The 22014-nt window shown below is 38.9% G+C and overlaps 1 protein-coding gene across 1 annotated transcript in view; it reads left to right on the top strand.

Annotated features, from left to right (window-relative positions):
* Positions 1-22014, top strand: part of PHEX (phosphate regulating endopeptidase homolog X-linked) — a 136489-nt gene that overhangs the window by 99074 nt on the left and 15401 nt on the right. Inside the window, exons 15-18 of the mRNA XM_034755287.1 lie at positions 5466-5524; positions 13619-13673; positions 17288-17355; positions 20753-20883. Coding sequence (XP_034611178.1) covers positions 5466-5524; positions 13619-13673; positions 17288-17355; positions 20753-20883 — 313 coding nt within the window. The remainder of the gene's footprint in view (positions 1-5465; positions 5525-13618; positions 13674-17287; positions 17356-20752; positions 20884-22014) is intronic.

Raw genomic sequence — 22014 nt, 5'->3', positions numbered from 1 at the left:
ATTTAGTCTGAAGTGATGCAATTTCAGTGGATTCACTATAATGCCTCTCATGAAATATGCCGCCTGATGCATTTTGAGCATGGTTCAAGGTGCACCACAGGACTCTTGAATTTCACTGCCTCTCTCTATGTATTTATAATGTGCCCATCTCCATAGTATCTCAGTGCCAGATACCAAATTAAGAATTGCACTGTATTTGTCAGTAAAATATTCTGTTCTCCCCGTCTCCTTAATACAACCAGTTTTCCTTAATCTTTTGTTCCTGTCTATTTAAAAATGTATCCCTGAGAAATTATGCAGGGACATTCTTCAGCCCTCATTTAAGGGGAGCTTTTACAAAAAGTGGGTGTTGCATCAAGCTGTGTAAGCCATCAGTATTTGGCTCATTCTGATGTCATGGAGTTTCACAGCCAAGGGTCCTCCATCAAGAATGATTTGTCCTCATTGAATACAATTGTCTTTGTGGTTACAGAGAGGGAAGAGGTCTACAAGATAGACCCTGTGCCAACTCTTAAAGATAAGTTCAAAGACTGTGAAGTGGATCCAGCCACTGCTGATGTGAATGGATGTGAAATTGAAAGACAATATAAATAAATGTTTTTATTTCTTGCCTCCCCCCCCCACCAGAAGCACCTGTCGTTTTCTGACTTTCACTGTTTTACTAAAATATTTCCACCATTTCATCACTTTATTACAGAGATTTTTTTCTTGAAAAAGCCTTTCTCTTAAATAAACTCTGCAGACAGGATTACCCTTGGCAATTAGAGTCCATAAAATGATGGATATTTAAGACATGCCTATGACATCATTCTTTGATGTTTCAATTGATTAATTCTCTGGTTCCTGCGTTGTAAAAGAGGCAGCACAACGCTGAAAATAAAATGAGAGAGGGAGGCTGATTAATCTATTGATTAAGGAATGTACTCTGCCATTTTAAGATTCTATCCTTTATTGCGCAATTTAACTAAGAATTGCAATTGCCAACAAAAGCACATTACGACTATAACGCTACAGATAACTAATTCGGTTGCTTATTTTACATTAATGTCACTGAAATCAGACATTTTCCAGGCTCTGATTAGCTCGCCTTCTACCCTGCTCTTTCTTTCCTACTTCTTCCCCACGTGCCTTTGTTCTGCTGCTCCCACTCAATCCAGTTGCTTGACTCCACTCCCAGTGCAGATGTTTCTTTGATCCTAACCCAGTCCCTCAACCTCTTCTCGCCCTATCCCCCTACCTACCTTTGAAAATGTATGGGGCTTAGTAGCTTTGCCAGAGTCTCTGCTGGTCCAGAAGTGGCTGCTTGCTTCCAGTGTCTCAGTACTTTAGACCAGGATTTCTCAATCCCTGGGTTGTGACCCAAAAGTGGGTTGTCAGATTGTTTCAAAGGGTCATGAGGTGGCTCCCATGGGGCTGGCTGAGCTCGGCCCCAGGCATTGTGACCTGTAGGGTTGCAGCACTCCTCAGGTTTGGCCCAGCTGTTCCTCTGCCATGATGATGGGGGGCCAGGTGAAATTACAGTGGGTGCTGCTGCATCAGGTAGGGTTACCACCACAGTTGCCAACTTTCACACGGTAAATAAGCACCCCGACTTTCACAATAAGCCAAAAATCAAGCTAATCCCATTTCAAAACAAGGCCAAAACAAACCAATCCCTAAGAATCCCAACACTCTATGTGACTAGGTCCCCCCGGCGTGCAGTCTGGGACTGTGGTGGGCCCGCTGTGCACCCCTGACTCTCTCCCCACCTTGCCTCTGCTTGCCGGGAGCCAATAAAAAAAAAAAAAGAAGCTAAAAGCAACAAACTACAAGCCAAAAACTAGCCAACAAGCAACTCACATGCCAATTAAGCCAAAAACAAGCCCAATTTCTGCATTTTTTTTTGTGGATTTGACATGTCTGGTGACCACCTGCCTGGTATTTGACCGGCCTGGCCGTTTTTTAATGGATTTGCCAGTTGCCAAAAAAATAATTTAATCTGCCATTTTTTTTTACGTGGGTCTAAAGATTTGCATTGTTATCACACTACACTGGGATAGCTAATGTTAAAAGTTTTTGTGTCCAGCTAAAGATGCTGCAGTGTTCCCACTTCTGCAGTTGGCATAAGAAAATGTTATCAATCTTACCTATATGTGTTCTCTCTCCACATACTATAAGTGGCTGTTGAAGGAGGCGGAGTTACAGAGTTGCCTTGTGGTTGGTAGTTGAGGTTGTGGCAGGCTTGCCTTTTGTGATGGTGGGTGCTTCTTATTTTGCATTTCAAAAGTTGGTAACCCTAGCAGCAGGTGGCAATGCCACTTCCAGAAATTTGGCCCAGCTGGACCCTGTCAGGGCACTATGAGCCTGGAGGTGGCAATGCCTGGAGTGAGGAGACAGGCCCAGCTAGCCTTGTGGGACTAGAGCCGCAGAAGTAACTGCTGCGAGGTGAGTGTGGGGTGGGCTCTGCTACAGGCCTTCCCCTCCCACTCCTCAGTGGTGGCAGAACCTGATCCCCTCTCCCATGGCCTCCTACTTACCCATGGGGCAGGACCTGATTCCCCCTCCTCCCATCCACTGCCTATTTACTGGGTTCTGACAGGCCATAACCCACTCGGGGCAGGACCCAACACCCCCTCCCCCAGCTTATATACTGGGTCACACCAGGCCATTAACATTTACAAATGGCTCCTGAGCCTGAAAAGGTTGAAAACCACGGCTTTAGATCGTTTCTTTTAGCTGGTTCTTGGAGTGTATTGTATTCATGAGCTCACAAGTGTCTCACTTGCACGTGATGAAACATAGGTTAGGAAGGCTGTGGGGTGCTGGGAAAGAGTTGTGTTTGGTGGTCTCAGGGAAGGGACCAGACAGTTGAAAATTAAGGAGGTGGTCTCTGAGGTTGTGTAACTTGGTTTTAAAAGCACCAAGGCACTTACTGTATGGAAGAGCATTCAGGCAAAAGGGAACCACTGAACTTTTTGTCAGGGTACCCACCATCAGTAGTCACATTGGTGCAAATCCTGACTTCAGTGAGAGTTTTACCCAAGTAAGGACTTCAGGGTCCAGTGTCCATGCTGCACCCCAATAAATCTTTCTAAATTTCACTTTCAGATTTCACCTTTCTAAAGGGGAATGAAAATATTTTAAAACAGAGTAATTCAGAAGGGATTCCTCAACATTTATCTTTCAATATTTGTTGTTTTTAACTTGAAAGGGTTTTTGCCTACTAAGACCTAAATTCAGAGTTGAACGTTTTTATAGCTGCATTGAATGGCATCACTAACACTTTGAAAATAACATTCCTTATACTGTTTTCAATAATAGTGAAGTCATTAATTGTAGTAAGAGAAACCCTGAACTCTGTTCTTTGCAGGTAAGTAAAATCAGAACTAACTGGTTTTCTATACCAGTTTGTTACCCCATTTAAAATCATTTAAAATGTTTTAATCTCTATTGTGCATGTATCCTGTTATATGGGATTTTAATCAATCTCTCTCTCTCTCATATAATTTTATATGGCCTGCTATTACCATATTAGCACCTCTCCATTAAAGATTGTGTTATCCTCATACTCCCCTATGAGGTTGGAAAGTGCTATTATCCCCATTGTACAGATGGGGCAGTGAGGCACAGAGATGGTAAGGCCTAGATTTTTAAAAGGTATTTAGGCATCAATCCATTCAAAACTGCAAGGCTTAAATAACTTAGATGGAAAAGCCACATTTTCAAAAGTGAATTAGGCACTAAGGGAGCCTAAGTCCTATTGACTTTCAATGAGACTTTCTAAAGTTTTGATCTAACATACTGAAGAAATTCTAGCATCTCATGTGATAACTCAAGAATTTTTCCCTTCAGATGTACAGACATTTATTACACCTGGGCCTAATTTATCACAGATTACCCACTAATTCTCATTATTTTTATATTTAATTTTATTTTAATTTTTTCATTATAAAAAGCCTAGGGTGAAATCCTGGCCCCATTGAAGTCAATGGAAAAATTCTCATTGGCTGAAGTAGAGGCAGAATGGGGCAGTAGGGAGGGTCTGACTCGACTCCCAGTAAAGTCTATGTGAATTTTGCTATTAACTTCAATAGGTGCAGTGTTAATCCATATCTTACTGCAGTAAAAGTTCAGCCAGGGTTAATATTAAATCCTTCAAATCTTGCCAGTGCAGGTTCTGTTACAATATTAGTGGAAAAGCTCCAATATTCTGGTTTCTCCATTGCATTTATGGTTTGGAACACAAAGAGCAGCAAGGAAAGCACATGACCAATTGAAAATAATTCTTTTGTACATTGTTTGCAGACCACTGCAATATTTGTAACCACGATGAACTTCACTTTTGTTACTCACTCACTCACTCTTTTGTTAATAAATGACATTAGAGGGTGCGAAGATCACTGAGTTGTGGGGCAGAAGGGGATAATGCTTAGCATATTACATCTTTCAGTATTAACTAACTAACCTGTGTAAAGGCCCAATCCTGCTCACACTGACACACAAGTAACTTTACTCAAGTGAGTAGTACCATTGGAAGCAATAGGACTAACTATTTGAGTAATGTTACTCATGTGTGTGTTGGTTGGATCGGGCTCTAAGGTAGGTAAATAAATATATTACTCATTTTACAGATGGGGAAACTAAAAGGTTAAATTGCTAGTCCAGACCATTCAATGAATCATTGGAAAAGCTGGATTTGAATTTCAGGAGTTCCTGTAACCTCATCCTTTGCATTGTCCCTTAGCCCACAGTACAGAATATTTCACTTCTAGGCCATTGGTTAATAGTTGCTGAAAGCTATTGCAATCTTTACTAGTGATAAAATAATTAGCAGTAGTTGCTGAGTGGCCTACAGAATGTTGAAATCATTTTTCTTTCCTTTGTTCTTATTAGAGATACATCCACATAATTGAAATCATCCTAATAGGCATGAGTAGTCACTTTGTCAGGGGTTGCAGCAGAGAGGCCATGGACTGAAAAGCCTTGATTACTCATTTCTAAGTAAACTCTAATTTCTATAGGTAGTTTCTCCATGAGTGGGTTGAAGTACATTGCTGAGACAGTGCAAAGGACTTTGTACTGCTGCTGTCTGTGTAGGTCTGTGTGGCACCTGTTCATTTTAGATAGAGGACTTCATTGTCCGCGGCTGTCAATTTGGCATCTTTCATAAGCACTAAAATCACTTAAAAAAGAACACAAAAATAGAATAAGTGTTAGCAAGTGTACCCTCCAGTGACTGCTCTGGTAAGCACTATTTGATTATAGTCATTTAAAATAATGTCAGTAGATAATAGATTTAAATGATCCAAAAATCACAGATAGCAATTGACAAAATTGCAGAAATAATTATATTTGTAATGTATATAATGGCTTTTAATCTCTTGGTTTCATTTAGTTGAATTAGCCTTTTATCTTTGATTATTCCATTCACAAGCCCAACACACCAACAACCAATATTTTGTTGCTGTTTATTCATATTTTTACAGGTGGTTTACTAGTCCAACCACTGTCAACGCTTTCTATAGTGCATCAACCAACCAGATCAGTGAGTACCCGACTTCTTTTTCTTCTTTAATTATTTGTTCGGAAAAGGATATGTATGAAGGCATACCTTTTCAGCTGAGACCAGCAGGAGCTACAGGTGGTTGGGACCTGAAAATCAGGCCCTGATTTGAGTCATATCAGCCACCCCAACATTTAAACATTTTAAGTTAGTGTACACCACTGAAAATGCAAACCTAAATTCCTTCCATAATCATGCAATAATACAGCATTTTTGTACCAGTGAATGTGTACCAAGGAAAGTGGTTCAGATAGTAAGGGCTAAATCCTGATCTCCATCACATTTGTGCAAGTCCCTTGAAGTCAATGGACATGAATGGGTATTATAGAATGCTGCATTTGGCTTTAAATTCTTGTCTGATCTCATCTTGTAATTACAGCACAACACCTTTTAACCTAATCTTGGATTACTGGTTCCCTTGTTTTTAAAATATTCTGGCCAGATAGCTTATCTTCATCATACTTTGGTTCCAGGGTTCCTGAAATAATATGGCTGAGCTTTTCAAAGCTCTTTAGAGGATCTGGATGCCCAATTCCAATTTGTTTTAATGGGAATTTTGCATCCAAATTTCTTAAGGCTGGAGGGATGGTAGTGTTACCTTTACCTTGATACCTCTCTTCCACCTCCCAGCTGTGAGAGTTACTGGCAGCATCATCCTTTCTTTTTCTGTGGCTTCAGGCTCTGCATAGCTCTCTGGCATAACCTCTTTGCTTGGGGTCCCTTACCACAGGCTTGTCGGAGTTCTCTGGTTGGCTCCCCCACCATTTTCTTAAATCTCTTTTTATCACACTATGAAGTAATTCCTGAAACTAATGGAATGGATATGCCAGACTGAAGGTAGACAGGAAGTCCTGTCTAGTGGGTAAAGTAGGGAATTGGCACTTATGTCGCCTGGATTGTATGCTCAGCTATTCCTGCAACTAACTTGTGCCCCTGTACAAGTCACTTAACTTCTCTGTGGCTCAGTGTACTCATTTGTAAAATGGGTGCAATAATTAGGCTCTCCTCCTAAAAATAGCCCTCGGCATATTCTGTTCCACTTTTACTGAAAGGTCACCTCTATTAAGCAACCGATTTTTGAGTGGTCATTTAAGATCGCTAATCAATTCTGTGATAGCTATCTAAAGGACATGAAAAATAACTGCCTTTTCCTGTTAAATGAAGAACAAACTTCCCCAGTTTTCAGATTTACAGTATAGCTAAGGTTGAAGTTTAGCAAGCACAGAATAAAATCTGTTGCTGTTACATATAATTTATTATTGAGTCCTTTCAAACTTACTGTATCATTCAGCTCTCTCAACTACACTGACATAGCACATTAAAGAAAGCTATAATGAGAGGCTGGAGTTACTGATGCTGAATTTCACACTCCCTGTGTCTAACGGTATCACGAAACAGAGAGCTGTCAAATGTAACCAATCAGTCATGGGTATAGAAGCAATTGTATTTTATATCATGACTGCTGACCTTCTTGTACCGCTTGCATTTGACCTTGGGTTTTAGATAGAGCTGCTCACTGTCTTTAAGGCTGTTCTCAGGTGCAAAAAAATGTACATGGTCTGAGCTGATCTGGTTGAGAGAGAGAGTCCGTTATGGTATTTACCTCTGCATGGGAGGGGTCATAAATGGAACCTTTCACTGTAAACTATGTGAGCTAGGGAGAGGGATACAGTATAACTGGTGGTCCACCATTCTTTAGATAGGAAATTTACAATGAACTAGCCCTTGTTGAAAGTCAGAGGGATTTGTTGAACACTGGAGACCACTATCAAACCTCCTTTAAAAGTTGATTAATTCCAGGAAAGAGCTCCACCATTATCTGGGATGGAATTCCTGAAAGTATCGAAAATAAGTTCATTCAAGAGGGCTGTACTCACTCTCTCAGAAAACTTCACTCATGAGAGCTACATCTTACCACTCTGAGTCACGTTTTTAGTAACCATTCAGGTTGAATATCCTAGGAGCTGGGGAAAATACTATACAAACTGTGGATATGGAGTCACCTCTTTAAGCAAACTAGATTCTACTATGTTTATGTTCGCTTTTAGTGTGTAACAGAAATATTTGTAGAAATAGTGAATTTTAAGTGAATGAGGGAGATTGTTTATGAAAAGCAAGTTTTATATTAGTAAATGATAAGTTTTAGAGCAGAAACCTAATTCTAAAAGCTAATGGGAGCTAATCAAAATAACCAGTACAACTTGAATTTCAAATACTCACAACAAGCTGCTTACAAACAATATAGAGACAAAGGACTGTTTTGTTTTGAACAATGAATTCTGAGTAGTGAATACATTCTAAATAAGCCTAAATGTTTTATGGACAATTCATAAACATAGGAAAGAAGTGAGCATAGTCTTTTGGTGGCTACTGACAACTATTGCAATATGTCCCCTTTCTTATGCCCATCTCATTCCTTCATGCCCAGCTCTGCATTAGTGAGTGGAATACTGGTGGCCTGCTATTCCATCCAGGGCCTTTGTCAAGTCCGCTTCTCATATTGTCTATCCCTTACAGGCCCAAGTGCCTGAGAGAATGAGCCAAAATGGCTTCTATGGCTGCAATTTCACCGATAGAAACACTTTTAATTAACTACCACTGCATGTTCAAGGAAGCAGTGCAAACTCCAAAAAGGCAAATTGAATGTTTTTAATTTCATCTTGATTATTTAATTTCATCTTGTATTGAGTACTGACTCATAAGGAAGAATGCCACCTACTGACTCATGAGATCTTTCTTAGTAGAAAGCAAAAACATGACGATTAAAAAAATTAATGAATAAATTGCGGAGAATACAGCAAAATTTGCATGAAGATGGCAATGCTATCAGCTTGGTTGAGCTTATATACAAGTAGATTCCTATTGCCCTGCTCGCATTGTCTTTATTTCACTAATATACAGTATATAGAACCCAGAAACCATTTTTCTAGTTTCTAATTCTTTCTTTTAGCTAAAACAGACCTGTTGACAGTGCAAGTTGTTGTCTCAAAAGAGAGGTAATCAGATATACGAGATAAAGGAATGCAACAGTGTTCGGGCTATACAGGTTGTCAGTTATAGGCAGTATACACACTGTTATTAAAGTTACATCAAAGAATTCTTTTATCAATTCATTCTGCTTGGTTCCTCTTTCCTTAAATAATTCACTTATTAACTTAATTGAGGTGTATTAGATTAACCAATGCAGCCCAATTTTTTTGAAAAGTTGAAATTAGTTTCTTAACATTTGACCTCATATTTTTGAGTATTTACTGAGCAATGTAACCCACCGATATTGGGTAGTTTTTACTTAAGGAAGCAGTTGTAAGTCATTGCCTTTATAAACAGATCCATATACCATGGTCTTTGAGTACTCCCTGTATGTAGTATAGGGAATACTGCAAATGTCATGGTTTTAATTGCAACCATTGGTACGGTGCATTGACTGGCTTATCTTTTTCCATAATGGGCTTTTAGATCCTGATCTAAAATCTATTGAAGTTACTGGAAAGACTCCTATTGACTTCAATAGGCTTTAAATCAGGTCCTTATTGAATTAGGTACCTAAGTAAATCAATCAGTGTTAAAAAAAAGTCATAACAGAAAGACTTATGGCAAGCGTCTACTACTGTACTTCTACTGAGGAGAGTTGGGCATCATTATAGCACTCAAAATGCAGCATAACTCTCTGGCCTTTAAAAGACAAAAAATGGAATGCTCCAACAAAGAAGAGAACAGGAAGCTTGACATTTGGCAGGCTTAATTTCCTTAATATGTATAAATATATAATATTTTCTATTATGTTTGAAAACTTGAGCACTTTTGATCAGCTAATTATGATTATAGACAGTGGATTTGCATGGGATGAAGCTAAATTTAGGCCTAAACTGAATCATATGCTCATTAAATAAGAACATATATAGATGTATCAGATATTGAGCCCCACTGGATAGGTATAAACATATGTAGATACAAGTGTCTTTTTTATTCACTTATTGTGATATGTCAGTTCCCCAGATTTATGGTGTCAGTCAAGATGCCGAGAGCTGCCTCATTACATTTTAGAGGAAGAACCCTTTGAAAATGCCAGATGAGACCTTATATCTCCTGCTAAGCATCTTGCAAGATGTATGTGCTTGGTGGTCTGCAGCAGAGGAAAGCTCTGTGGTATCTGGTGGCTAAGGAAATGCAACAAACACAGTGTGCAGCATTCATGGTCTCAGAGAGGAGCTCTGTTCTTTTCCTGAAGGACTGGGTTAATCAGAAGTTTACTGACGAAGGAGCAGTTTCAAAATAGTCTATTGGCTTTCTGAAGGCTAATGGGCAGAGCAGTTTTGGAATTAACATTTTTGAGCAGTGTTCTTAATTAAGAGATTCAAGTTGTTCCCATTTTCCTAATGACCAGCGGTCACTTTCATTTTAAACTACATTCACAGGCAAGACAATGAGCATTTCTCCTCCCCCCGCCTCTTCCTTGATGTTCTTATCTACAAATGCCTAAAATAGAAGAATTTTTTCCTTGTATGTTTCTTGTTTCTGGGGAATCCTAGATATTCCCTTTCCTTAAGAAAAATATGTAAATGTTTTTTGTAAAACCATTCTTTTCCTTTTTCCTAGGTCCTTAAGTGGCCTACTTCACTGTCCTGTGTGAGCCCTCATAACCAATAATGCACTTACCCTCACAAAACCCCTCTGAGAGAGGAAAGTAGTATTATCCCCATTTTCACAACACCTCTATGAGAGAGGGAAGTAGTAATATTCCTGTTTTACAGGTGGGGAGAGAGATTAAGGTTCTTTCTCAAAATCAAATAGGAAATCTTTGTCAGAGCTGGGAACTGAAAGTCTATTGAGTCCAGTGCCTTTGCCATTATATCCTCTTTCCTCTCTCCCTGTGAGCTGAATTTGTACCTACTTTTTAAATTAAAGTTTGCACTTATGCACAGTATGGGCCAGTTAGTCTGCCTTCCACAGTTCAGTCTGTTTGTTCTGTGAATTCACAGGATGTATGGGGTGAAATGACCACTCTTCTTGTTCGCCTCCTTGTGTGGTCATGTCAGGCAGAGCCGCATTGTTGTTCGTAGATCTGGGTCTCTAAGCACATTCCCAGGTGCAGGCCCAGGTTTCTGTGCACCATCTTTGAGATGTGGAGTTTCACAGCTAAGCTGCCTTAGACCTCCTAATCAGTGCCTCAACTCTCCCGAGCCCTCCTGTTGCTTATACGTGTTCTTTCAGAATTCCATCTCACTGTGTGGCTGCTCTGAACTCAGTTAACCTTCTCAAGGACAACATAGCAGGCAGGCAAGGAACACAGGCTTATCAAAGGAATTTCTTAACCACAGCTACTTTTACAGTTAAGAAAGTACTAGAGAGTTACAGTTCTTTGCAAAATAAGTGACACACCCTCCCCATGACTGATCTCATCCTTCCTGTGAGTCTGAGGGTTGGTCGGCATTTCACATGAGGCAGTATCTCTCCTACCCTCTTTCACTGTCTCTCCAGCCTGGTTTTCTGGCATGTGATGGTGGACAGCTCTCTTCTTCTGAAAGCAGCCCACCCCTTACATATAGTCTCTGATTCTGTTTTGCCTTGTGACCAGACTGGGAAATTCTAATCCCAAGTCATGCAAGTCCCCATGAAGAAAAGCATTGTCCCCTGTGTTGGGCCAGTCACTGAGAATCATTCAGAGTTGGTGGCCCTTGAAGGCTCTCCCACTGTAGTCCTCTCTGAGATGTGCCACACCCTATCCTGAAGGGGTAGTGTCTGGACTGGCCTTGTCAGGGTCAGGCTGGCTTTCCAACACAAAATGGCAGTTAGCACATCAAAATGGATCACAGGATATAAGAATGGAAGTCACAAAACAAAATCAAGGTCACAGTTTGATACATGCATATCTCACTTGGTCACGGTGAGTTACTTTATTCACACAAATAGACTTGTTAAATCAATGTAACTACTCATATGAGCAACATTACTCACACCACATTAATATTTATAGAATTGGGCCCTTGGACACTGAGGGCTCATGTGCCAATGAATGCACCTATACAGGACAGTAAAGGGATGATTTGGAGCCCTGCGTGGGCTACCTGCATGCCACAACATGGAGGAGACCAGATTGCAAGGTTCCACAGTCCAGTCTGGACAGTTTTCTATTGACTTCAAAATGTTTGGATCAGATCCTAACAGAATGTGTGATTTGTCACTGCCTAAACTCATTTATGAAGAAGCTTTGTAGGCGGGACCTATTCTAATGATGATACCTAACACTTACATAGGGCTTTTCATTTTTAGATCTCAAAATGCCTTACAAAAGAGGTCAGTATCATTATCCTCATTTTATGGATGGGGAAAGTGAGGCACAGGAAGTAAAGTGACTTGCCAAAATCCACCCAGTAGGCTAGTGGCAGAGCCAGGAATACAGCCCACATCTCCTGAGTCCCAGTCCAGTGGTCTGTCCACTAAGAGTAAAGATCTAAAAGTAAAGATCTCATCAGGATACTTGAGAATGCCATTAATATGAGATGTTTGACAATACACATGGTGAATATGAATGCTTACTCTTCTAGTTCTGATGCAAGATCAGGAAATCCTTGATAACTAGTATAATTTATATTTTTACAGCACAAAAATAAAGAGGCTGAACATGGTCTGAACAACAAAAGAGCATCCAGAGAACTACAAAAACCCAGATAATAAGTTTTACAAAAAGTTGCTTTTCATAAATCAGTTGAAAACAGGTGGCTATGGCAGCAAGGGAGCAAGAGCAGGCAGGCAGCAGATGGGCAGGCCAGGAGGGCATACCACTTGCTGCATCACTTGACATGAATTACACTCAGTATGTTCTTTTAAAAGACTCTGGGAGGATAACAATGAAATGTTGCCTCACATTTACCTTCACTGTGCAAAATTCCACACTCTGTTTATAAATAATAAAAGACCTAAAATCTTATTAAGAGTCTTTTTTGTTTTGATTTTAATGTTCATGTGGTTTTTATGTTTTGAGATGGTAACATTCTTTGGCAATCAGAGTATGGTGGAAAAGTTAGAAATTGCAATGAACAGTATGAGAAACATCATTGTCATAGCCACTTTATATATGCTTAAGATACTCTAAAAAAGAGAAACGGAGATATAGGCCAAGTCTTTTCAAAAGGGAGCTCCTGAAGCTATACACCTAACTCTATATCTAAGCACATGTGTGGCTTGATTTTTCACCCCATTTTGAAAAATTTGGCCAGAGAGTCTCAATCTTGTGTAGTGGTGCAGCGGCTGTTAACCAGTTGCTATGTTTAACCCCAGATAAGGGAGAACTTCAGCAGCAGGGAATTGACTTCTGTATGTGTAATGAAATGTAGTTTAGTGGTTAGAAATGGGCCTGGGTTTGTGAGTTCTAGGTACTATTCCTGTCTGTGTGTGATCTTGGGTAAATCACTCACTGAGTGTCAGCACTGATAACCTTTCAATTGCAGATTATTTTACCAGTAACTTCTAACTGATGCACTTACTGGATATGGTTGGATGTTCCTATCAAGCCTTGATAATCTATTTATACTGTGATCCTGATTCAACAAGTTGGTTAAACATATGGCTTACTTTAAACAACTCACTGATTTTAATGGGACTATTCACATGGTTAAAAATAAGAACATGCTTAAGTACCTTGCACGGGTTCCAGTAGCCTGGGGAGCAAGTTCTTAATTTTTTTGTTGTTGTTTGGCATTTTGTCTGTTACTCCTGCCCTTCTGTATGTATTGTCAAGAGCTCAGAGGTCAGAGAAGTGGCTCTGTCCCTTTGCACGGGAAGACCAGTGCAGCCAGCCATCTATGTAGCCCGAAACCCAGAGAGAAAGCACAAGGAAAGTTCTGCTTGTCTAGATGTCTAACAAACAACAACAAACTGTCTCAGGTCATAGTGCAACATCCTGTTGCCACTGCACTGTGAACAAGGAGGATCTACGGTCTGTTTTTATCAGCACACTGTTTTGAAGTTGTTCAAGAGAAGAACTGCCCTGCAGAAACCTCTTTAAAAAACCCCTCATGGCTTCATAGTTCAGCGGGATTGAATTTGCTTCTAACTTTTGTATTTTGACTCTTACAGGATTCCCAGCAGGAGAACTCCAAAAGCCTTTCTTTTGGGGGACAGAATACCCTAGGTAAGTAAGAAAGGAAAACTATAGTAAGTAGGCAGTGAGGAGTAACAGAGTTGCAAAGGTAAGTTCTTGTGTGAAATGAAAGGGAGCACGAAGTGAGAGAGTGTATTGATACAGCAGCCCAAACCAATGTGTACAGTAGAAATGTATCATCATGGCATGAAGAAACTGGCAATGGGAGAGATCCTTCTGCTGCAGGCTGCTTTTTCTATTGAAAAACCAGGTTGAGCTGAAAAGGTGCTGCCTTGTGAGATGCCTGTTTTTACCTTGGGAAACTGGATGTCTCTGTGTTGTTTTAAACTGAGGATTGATTGCTTTGAGGAATTTGTAAATAATTGTGTGTGTGTGCAGGGTGTTTAGATTCTGGAGTGAGCAGAGGGGAGCAGCCTGGGCATAAAGTCTGTTCAAAGAGAACCATAAATAATGGAAGCAAAACTTTCATCTTCACTGAATGCTGCCCCGCCCCAGCTAAGAGGCTGCTTCAAAGCCTGCTGAAGCGAATGGCAGCATTTCCATTGACTTCAGTGGGTTTTGGATTGGGTCCAAAAGACTTGGATCCACAAAAGGAACTTATGGGATTATGAGGCTCAGTACTACAAGGCCTAACTTTTAGGTGCCTGGAAAATCACAGGAACACACGGCAATTCACAGAGCCTGAGTTAGGCCCATAGGCTCCCTATACAATGAATGGGGAAAGATAGGTGCCTAGGAATGGGATCCACAAAAGTCAGCATGTTAGGTGGGGAGCCCCCCTAAACTAGCCAGTGGGAGATGCTGGTGAGAAGGGAGTTAGGAGTCCTGGAGTTAGGTGCCTAAGTCTGGGCTGCTTCTAATCTACAGCTGGGAACTCCTCTCCTGGAATCAGACATCTTAGGCGCCTAAGTACCTTTGTGGATCTGGGCCAAAGTGCTTGATGTCCCTCCTAGGGCCTCATTAAGGGGATAAATATCTCTCAGGATCATGAGCTTTAATCCAGCAATACACTTTAGCACATGCTTGACTTAAAGCAGGTGAGCAGTTCCATTGGGACCTTGGTTAGTATGTGCTGCTATAGGGGGAAAGATTTCAGGTCACCTTTAATCATGCTTAGTGAAAAGTCCCTATGCCCATGCAATTCAATATTTTCATACTTGGGGAGGGACAAGAGACCACAGTTTCAGTAAACTATCTTGCTATCAAATGAGACCAATTACTACTGACAAGTGTCCTTAATAAATTCCATTGTTTACCTTTAAACATATGTTGTATTTGTTATATTTCAATTAGGTTGAGTGCCCCTCTAAATCGGAATGTTGGCAGTAAATATAAAGATATGCATTAAACTTAGGAACAAATAAATTCATGTTCAAGATTAATTCTTATGAGCCAAGTGACTTTCTTGTGGTGCAGTAATTGGACAGGATCTCCCTTTATTCCTAGTTAACTCCTTTTTATACTATGCTTAGTTCAGTGTGGTCAATTCCAATTTTGTTCTTTGAGATGATTTCTTACCCTGATCTCCAAAGTGCTGAAATTTTGGCTCTTTCAAACAATTATGTCTCACATATTTCTCTTCTTTAAACGTTACTCTCATTTATACAAGTCTTTTTCACTCCCATACTCATCAGAATGACATTTAGTAAACAAATGAATCTGTTCTATATCAAACAGATTGGTTTATTCTAGATCTTTTGTCTGTCCATATAATAGAGACCATACATGAGTGCTGGAATCAGAAAAAAAATCAAGTAATAAATAGCAGCACTTGCAGAAAAATGTATCCTGCAAATATTTATTCACTGACCACTATTAGGGTCCAGCTCCAACACAACCTCAATTAAAATCAACTCTACCTTATCTCATAATTGGAAGCTACATTATTAGGCTACATATGTGTATATCAAATAAAATGTGATTATTAAACTCCATCATTCCTAGTTAGGAGTTTGTAATGTCAGTGGCATTGCAAACAGAGTGACAAAAAACTATTTGAATTAGGTTTTGTAATTACAGACTTTTTTTTTTATAGTAGAATTTTCACAAACAAATGTTGCTGATAATGTTAAAAGGCAATAATCTTATTACAAACTCACTGGGTTGATTTTAGTGATTTTTGGATAGCAGCATTCCTAATGTTATCCATCAAAAATCAAATAATGACCATTTTTTCTGAGTGACACGACTAGTTATTTACCTACATTGTCTAAAGTTGATTTTGGTTTACATTTGATTTTAACACCTGCAGCGCTCCCAGGATAAGTAAGAGAGGGGTCTCAACCTAGAAAAAAGTATCTTGATCCTTTACTATACTATAAACATTAGCGACAACTGGAAACTTTTCTACAGAAGTGTTCCTCATGCTGCTAATACCAGTGCAGCTGATTTTTTTGCCATTTTGTTCTGGTTGCAGAAGGCTTTATGACTTTAGATATGGAAAACAAGCCTAATATTGTGCATTCAGTACAGATAATTGTCATTATACAAAATTACAAATTTGTCACGCAATGGGACGATATTTCTATTGTTGAACTGTATAACTTTAACCAAAGCTCTTTAATGAAGGTTTGAGATGATAGAAAACACAGTAGGAAACATTTTATCACAGACAAATTACCCTTCAGGATAAAAACAACAAAGGGAAGAATTGTCATGGGTGGGGGAATTAAATCATAAACACTTTTTTGGGCATGACTGAGATGAGCAATTAGTATGTGATGGCTCATTATGTCCAGTAATAATATGTTACTTCAAACCCTTTGCCTTTTCCTGTTACTATCCAATGTGTTATTAATACACTAATATACACTACTTTGATGTATGGCATTTCTGTACTGTGTGACGTATGTAATGTTCCAGAAGAATAACTTAGCAAATACAAGATGTGTTTCATGAATACCTCTTCTGAATTAAAATTTCATACACGTCTTTTTCCCTCACCATAGAACAGCATCAGAAAATTGAAAACAAAAAATATATTGTACAAACAAACCAGGAAGATGTCAATTATTGTCTGCCAGGAACATGAAATTATTGTCTCCTTTCTGGCTCTTCAGTGCATTAGATCTGATTGTAGATAATCTCTTATTTCTGCACAGGTGAAGGGAAATAGGATAACACCTCTTCTGAAAACAATGGGAATCTATTTAATGTTTCACACATTAAATGCCATGCATTTTCAAGCTTGTCTATCACATACTCAGAGAAGAGTGATTAGAGATGGCATCTCAAATCCCTTTTAACCTTTGATCTGTGCTTTTCTTTAACTACATTATCAGAATAATTTCACTCTTAACACTACCCAGTTCCCAGTTAGAAAATAAATGCTGCAGTCAGTTGGAATCCCCCCTTTTATTTTCTGAGTCCTGATGATGACATAAGATATTTGTATAGACAATCTAGCCACTTCAGAGATGACAACAATGCCTTTAAGGTTTTATTTTTACCCTTCTTTAATAAACAAGATTTTTCATGTTCCACCTTTCACTATCAGAAACTTTGAGAGGAACTTTGTGGATGTAGTTTTTAGATACAAAAAAATCTTTTCTGAAATGGAAACTTGTTCTATCCTCTATCTCATCCGCTTTCATGTTCATACACATGCATATATCATGAGGCAAAGCTGCTCTTTTGTGTTATAGGTCTTTAAGTTATGGTGCCATTGGAGTAATTGTTGGGCATGAGTTTACCCATGGATTTGATAATAATGGTGAGTAATTGTCCACATTTATATTGTTCTTACTTTTGGGTTTGTTGAATAGAAAAAAAAGATGCATTGGGTTAGCTTTATGTGTACATTTTTCCAAGAATGATAAGATGTGTCAAGAGGACCATAAGATTGTAAAAAGAATGGTTTAGTTTTGCATGGATTCCCTCTAAAGTTAGGCCAAAAGGGATTTTTTGTGAGTGAGTATTTTCCCCTGGTCTGAAACAGAACAAAACCAAAAATAATAGAGACTATCCAATAAAATGAAATTCTGAAACAAAGATGTTTTGGGCTAACTGAAACATTTTATTTTGAAAAAATCAAAACCTTTTCATTCTGATTTTTGCTTTAAAAATTAATTTACATAGTACAAAATTTTAAAAATCAAAAAGTAATTTAAAAATGGAAAATCAAAATGTTCCATTCAGAATGTTATCAACATTTTTTCGTTTGGAACACATTTTCCTTTAAATTGACATGCTTCTGCAAAATGTTTTGCTTTTGTGAAATTGGCATTTTCTGATGGAAAATAGTTCTATCAGAAAATTTCTGACCATCTCTAGTTCCTTCCACTGCTGCAATAGATATAACAATTAATAGACTTATGTCTTTATCTTCTCATTGTCAATTTGGTTATGTGATATAGAAGTCTGTAGAAAATTATGGCAACGTATAACACATAGTTTATGGCAGTGTATTGTAAGGTATTGATCTGACTGGTCTGTGGTTTGACTGGCTGATTTCTCTCTGGTACATCCACACTGCAATTAAAACACAGTGGCTGGTCAGTGCCAACTGACTGTGGCTCGCAGGGCTCAGGCTAAGGAGCTGTTTAATTGCTGTGTAGACATTTGGGCCTGGGCTTGAGCCCGGGCTCTGGGAAGCTGCAAGGTGGGAGGGTCCCAGAGCTCAGGCTGCAGCCTAAGCCCAAACGTCTACTCCACAGTTAAGCAGCCCCTTAGCCAGAGCCCGAGTCAGCTGGCACGGGCCAGCCAAAATGGGAACTGAGACACTGGATGAAGTAGAGGCCCCACTGATAAAAATGGGAGCTTTGCCATTGACTTCAGTGTGGACAGGATTTCATCCAGTGACTAAATCCATTTTAAACAAAAATATAAAATAAAAATATAGGATGTGGCAAAAAAAAAGAGGAAGTCATTGTTAGTCAAAAACTGATGACTAATCGTGTCACCCTTTTTGTCTCTAAACATCTTAATTTCAGTTGCTTTGATCCTTCTGAGTTCTGGAGTCTAATAATCTGAAAGAAGAATAATTCAGAACAATTATGATTTTTATGCTGTTAAAATATAAGGAGTAAAGTATAAAGTAACAGGCGGTAGCCGTGTTAGTCTGTATCCACAAAAACAACAAGGAGTCCGGTGGCACCTTAAAGACTTATTTGGGCATAAGGTAGTTTGGGGAGTGGGTGCTGGATTCCATTCTAGCTCACAGGTCATTACAAGAATTGTCTACTATGGTCTAATTGCAGTGTTAAATTCTGCCCTCAGTTACTCTTGTGAAATCTCTTATTCTCCAATTTCCAGCTATATACATTCATCCTGGGATCTGAGAGTCAAGCTGTGTTATTTACATCTTGTACATCAACATTCGAAATCTAATCTCTAGACCAGAGGTTCCCAAAGTGGGCGATACCGCCCCCTGGGGGGCGCTGGAACGATCCAGGGGGGCAGTAGTCGCCTTGGGTGCAATTGGGGGGCGTTGAATAAAAATAAGGGGGCGGTGGAAGCATAAAGAGAATATAAGAAAATTTTGAAAAAACGTTCGCACATGTTTCATCTGTTGTGTAACATAGAGTTAAAGTTATAGTGATTACTTTATTTTCCAAATAAATTCACAAATTATAACCGATCAGGTGTCAAGTCCGCCAACAGCTCTTAACAAGCAAGTGTTGGCAGGCAAGCGTGTCGCGCATTGTCAGGAAGTCCAGCATGCATCGGCAGGAATATGTGCGTGTAATGACTTGTTTACAATACAATACTATAAATAGGCGACATGTATGAAATCTAATTTAGATTGTTTCTGACTTGCGTAAAAAGCAGTTAATAATAGTGCAATAAGTATTTACAATTTTTTATTCATATTCAATACCTTCGATCTTTACGGATTACGGATCACATACAAAGCAAATTGTATTATTGTTGTTTCAATAAAACAGCAATTTACACGTGAGTATTTTTATACAGTTTCTTACATATCTACCGTACATTTCTGTGTCTCTAGTGCTTACTAATAAAATCGTAGCAGGCTTGTGTCGGTACAGTACTATTTGAAGTGTACAGTCAATATATTTGTCATATTTTATTACAATATTAACAAAAACGGGGGAATGAAATCGTAAAAAAACTGTTAACTATTAACATTTATTTATATCTATCAAATCATATGTGTTAAGTGGTAAATAAGGCGTGTGTTAATAAGGAACAATTATTTAAATAAGGGCAAACTAAGTTAAAACTATTAACTGATTTTTAATTGCATATTGATTATTTTTTAAATTAAAAATTTAGTTTGATATTTGACAATTCAATATCAAATACATATATCTAATGCTGAGCAAAGAACAAAACCCAGTTTATTAGTTTCATTAGTATTTTAGTTTGGTAGTTTTTTGTCTTCTTATGCAAAAACCACTGTATACCTGATGTCGTGGGCGATGTTCTAATAACACATCTTTCTTTACTATATTGTAGGACATAGGTAGAAATATAGATACATAAAAGAACGCAAATTTGTCACTGCATCTTTCTGTTTGATCGCTTAAAGAAGGTAGATTTCCAGTGGGGCGCTGAGTAATTTTTTTTCTGAAAAGGGGGCGGTAGGCCAAATAAGTTTGGGAACCTCTGCTCTAGACTATATTCTCAGACACATATGTGCAACCCCATTGGCTAGGATGGCTGCTGCAGAGTGATGTACAGGTGTTATCACTGTATAATAATGCCATTTTAGAGGAAGAAGCCAAAGCAGAGAATGTAACCTGAGTCTCTCTCAGAATAATTATATGCAAAACAAAGTACACAGCCACACTGTTAGGCAAACTACAAAGACTATAACTATAGGATGTGGGATGAATCTTGGGATGAATCTTCCTTTTCCCTATTAAGTGAATGATATGCCTAATGTTGCATCTTTTTGAGATTCACTGACTGAGCGCCATTCACTGGATGGCGTGACCACAGGAGTTGGGTTTCTGCAATACTACCTTTAGCTGAGGGACAAGAATCAGAAAATCTAGTGAATTAAGCAGAATAAGCAATTGTGGACAAACTGATGTGAAGCAATACATCCATTTTACTACTCTCACTTCCTGTATTTGTGTCCATGCTATGCTACAAATACTGCAAAAAGTATATTTTTCTAAAAAATGTCTTTTGGTTTTTAGGTCGTAAGTATGACAAGAATGGAAATTTAGACCCCTGGTGGTCCACTGAGTCTGAAGAAAAATTCAAAGAGAAGACAAAATGCATGATTAACCAGTACAATAATTATTATTGGAAGAGAGCTGGCCTAAATGTATGTAACATGCCAGTGGCTGGAGTCCCTGATAGTTTACTTATCTTTTCATGATTACCAACCTGTTGGAATGCTATAAGTGAATGGGCTATTCATAACAAATGCTTTGAGATGAATGTAGCTGTTTTTTGTTCATGTACTATACACGAAGTGAGCACGTTTGTTTAATTTAACTTGTTTGTCATAGTATGAGCCAAAACAAATTACAACAACAGACTCTTTGTTGAGAGGGTTAAAGTTCTTCTCATAGTGAGGTCAACAGTGGAGGCAGTGTGAGTGGGTGAAGCCAAGCAGCAGGAGTAGTCCAACGGGGATGTATGTGTTAAATGCCCTCTGATGGTGGTGTCAGCACAGAACAGTGATTGGGACTGTCTAGTGGCAGCTACCATTTTTTTTAAAGAAGAAACTAATAATGGGTTTTAGATCCATTTAGCAACCCCACCCAATAAATCAGAAAATAAATTAACATGATAATGTGGAGACACAAGCTACAGCTTATTTCCCATTCAACTCTTGCTGTTTTTTCCATGTACATGTGGACATGTTGCTGATCAAATGAATCAAATACTAAACAATCGTTCACAGCAACTGCAGGGTTGAAAAAAGAAATAGAAATAGAAATGAAATGTGTGTATTAGCTATCAGAAGCATGGGCTCCTTGGAATATGTGCGGGTTTAAACTGTAAGTTTCTTGAATGGAGCATAAATAAATTCCACACCATTCCTGGGTGTGGAATTCTGACCCCACTGCTATAATTTGCAGAACTCCCGTTGACTTCTATGGGGCCAGGATTTTAACCTCATTTTTACAGTTAAATCCATATCCTTAAAACCCAATTTCTATTCCCTGTTTTCACATTTCAAAAGCAGAATTAACTCACCTGCTCTTGCACCTCCTCACAATAAGTTGTTAAAGATATTGTTAGTTGTTCATCAGCTGAGTGCTAATGATGATGTGCCACTGACCAATCAGCAATCCAATGGCTCAAGTTTGCAATGCTGGATATCAGCCAATTTACAAATAAAATACCTCCAGCTGTTTGTTAAGCATCTCTGCTGCCACCATCATCACCACAAGAGAGGTATCACTTAAGACACAGGAGATGTTGTGGAGGAGCTGCTGGAACTCAC

The sequence above is a fragment of the Trachemys scripta genome, chromosome 1 (genome assembly GCF_013100865.1).
Source record: "Trachemys scripta elegans isolate TJP31775 chromosome 1, CAS_Tse_1.0, whole genome shotgun sequence".
NCBI classification, from domain to species: domain Eukaryota; kingdom Metazoa; phylum Chordata; order Testudines; family Emydidae; genus Trachemys; species Trachemys scripta.
The sequence above is the reverse complement of the archived record's forward strand: the minus strand, read 5'-3'. Positions and strand labels throughout refer to the sequence as shown.